Source organism: Mastomys coucha, unplaced genomic scaffold, assembly GCF_008632895.1.
Source record: "Mastomys coucha isolate ucsf_1 unplaced genomic scaffold, UCSF_Mcou_1 pScaffold9, whole genome shotgun sequence".
Lineage (NCBI taxonomy): Eukaryota > Metazoa > Chordata > Mammalia > Rodentia > Muridae > Mastomys > Mastomys coucha.
The window spans coordinates 59,962,744-59,965,584 of record NW_022196915.1 but is presented as its reverse complement, the minus strand read 5'-3'; the positions used below and the strand labels follow the sequence as shown (position 1 = coordinate 59,965,584).

The window sequence follows — 2,841 nt, the reverse complement described above, 5'->3', positions numbered from 1 at the left end:
GTGGACCTGTGTCTCAGGCAGGCAGCCCCCACGGTACCATCCTAAGACGTGGACCTGTGTCTCAGGCAGGCAGCCCCCACGGTACCAACCTTTTCTTGCTTTCTCGATTGACTTGAGTTTCTCCTTTGCCTGGTAAACAGCTGTTGCCTAATTTGAACAAATTTAAAATACAAATTATTCTTAACGATATCAAGCACAGTTTTTAGATACACAAGGTTACTCATCTACAGAAACAATATATAAGACTTGGAAATCCCTGAAATTTATCAGTGATCATCTGAAGCACCACTTAATATCATTTATGTCACATTAAATATCAATTATATTTAATGAAAGAAATGTATTCACAACTCAGTCTCCCACTAATAAATAGCTGTTAGAAACCCATGAACATGCAGGGAAGGAATACTGGGGACTAGGGTGAGAGGAAGATGAGGGCTCCAAGCAGAAAGTGTACTTGGAACTAGAATACACCAGTCCTGCCTAGACAGACAACAACAACAACAAGACCAAATGTGGATTGTGCTACTACAAGACAAAGGTACATTTTCCTTTTTCTACTTTTCTATTTTTTCTGGTAAGTAAATATTTCTTTCACTAGAAAAAAAAAATTAGGGCTGGTGAGATGGCTCAGCGGGTAAGAGCACAGACTGCTCTTCTGAAGGTCCTGAGTTCAAATCCCAGCAAACACACGGGTGGCTCATACCACCTGTAATGAGAGCCATCTTCTGGTGCATCTGAAGACAGCTACAGTGTACTTATTTATAATAATAAATAAGTCTTTGGGCCAGAGGGACTGAGCAAGCAGGGGCTACCGGAGTGAGCATGGTTAACCAGAACGAGCACAGGTCCTAAAAGTCAATTCCCAACAACCAGATGAAGGCTCACAACTATCTATACAGCTACAGTGTGTACTCATATACATTAAATAAATAAAAATTTAAAAAATAATTTTAAAAAGTATTTACTTAAAAAATCAAAATAAAAACCTCCAAGTATTCACCTGTGATGGTTCCTTCTTATGGGCAAAACACATGCACATAAAATAGCTTGTCTTATAAATGGAAATAAATGTTTTAAATAGTAGAGAACAAAGGAATACCTAATATAGAGCTCAATTAATAACTCACCAACTTAAGATGGAAAAGCACACAGATTAATGAAATTTTAAATACTCTGTGAAACTAGTACATGATTATTGACCCAAAATATTTCATAAACTAGACATTTTGATTACTAGTATCAAACCTTAATTAGGCCAAAATGCAACTCCCCCTCCTATTTCTATAATTTAAAACACTTAAATAAAATATATAGCACAAAAGTAATATAGGCTATCTGAAGATAAATGGAAGGGTGGTCATTGAAGCATGGCTAGGATGAGGCAGGAGCCACCAAGTTTGAGGTCACAGGTAGCAGAGAGTAAAGCCCTATCTTGCCAACTGAAAGGGGTGAGGGGCTAGAAAGGTAGTTCAGTGGTTAAGAGCATTGGCCGATCTTCTAGAGGACCCAGGTCTGATTCCCAGCAACCACACCGTGGCTCACAAAACTGCCTGTAACTCCAGTTCCAGGGGATCTGATGCCCTCTTCTGGCTTCTATAGGCACCAGGCATACATGTGATATACATGAGAACATTCAGGCAAAACACTGATACACATAAAGTAATAAAAAACAATCTTAGAAGTGGCAGCTCCCCTCACCCGTCCAACTATGATAGCAGACCTTTCAGAAGAGAATGAGGCAGCCCCCTCTTCAGGACCAACCGTCAACTCACCAGGATCTGCTCTGCCTCTTTCAGCTGTTTCTGCAGCTGCTGAATATCACTGTCTCTCTTTTCTACTTCCTTCTCTAAAGCCTGCATTTCATGGTGGACTTTTCCCTGATTGAGTGCTAACTTCATCAGTTCTTGAAAGTCCCCATCTCGGTGAATTAGCAACTCCAAGACCTGTAGAATAACAGTTGATTCCGTCAGACAACACGATCATCAGGGCTACCACCAGGAGACAGAGACTCTAGACTTGGATTGGCTAGGTTTACACATTGACACCTTGAAATATTCTTAATCCGCACGCTATTTGTGGTTATTTTGGGAAACAGAACTGCCATTCACTCTGCTCCTCATCCATGAAGAACCAATCTTTTAGCAGCAGTGCCATGCCAAATTTCAAGTTTATTCATCTTCCAAGGGTACAAGTTTTAAATTTGTCTTTAAACATACAATGGAATAATAATAATAATAGAACTCTTCTAAAATCTAATGCTTTGAGGCAACTTTCATTGGCATTAAGAACTTTAAAAACTTTGAAATGCAATTGCACTAATATTTAGAAGGTATATCACACCCAGTATTGCTTAGAATGTGAAGAGCCTGAAAAATGAGGTGGTTAAAAAAAAAGTAAAGTGAATAGATGGCATATAGATATGGCAAAAGGCCACAAAGGTCAACATGCAACAGAAGCCTGCGGCCCTTCATTTGCTAGCAGTACAATACAGGAGAAACCACTACCCTCCATGAGCCTATTTTCTCCTGTAGAAAGAAAGATTCACTAATAACAACATTTATTAAATAGTGTTGTCATATGCCAGACTGTTCTGAAGACTCATGATCTAATGCATGTTGTAACACAAAAGAGCTCCGCAGGCCAGGCGTGGCGACCACCTGGAATGCCAGCACTGAAGTAAAGGCAGGAGAAGCAGTAAGCTCAGACAAGCCTGTGCTACATAAAAACCCATCTTAAAAAGAAAAGAAAAGGAGCTGGTTGTGGGGAGCCATGAATCTTGAGAGGTATTCGCCATGGCAAGATGGCGCCTAAACAACTGTTTGCGCATGTGTGTAGAGT

At 40.0% G+C, this 2,841-nt stretch overlaps 1 protein-coding gene across 1 annotated transcript in view; it reads right to left on the bottom strand.

Moving 5' to 3' along the window:
• Med4 (mediator complex subunit 4) overlaps positions 1–2,841 on the bottom strand; it is a 12,992-nt gene that overhangs the window by 3,848 nt on the left and 6,303 nt on the right. Inside the window, exons 3-4 of the mRNA XM_031361880.1 lie at positions 1,776–1,946; positions 90–147 (exon numbers count right to left, since the gene is read on the bottom strand). Coding sequence (XP_031217740.1) covers positions 90–147; positions 1,776–1,946 — 229 coding nt within the window. The remainder of the gene's footprint in view (positions 1–89; positions 148–1,775; positions 1,947–2,841) is intronic.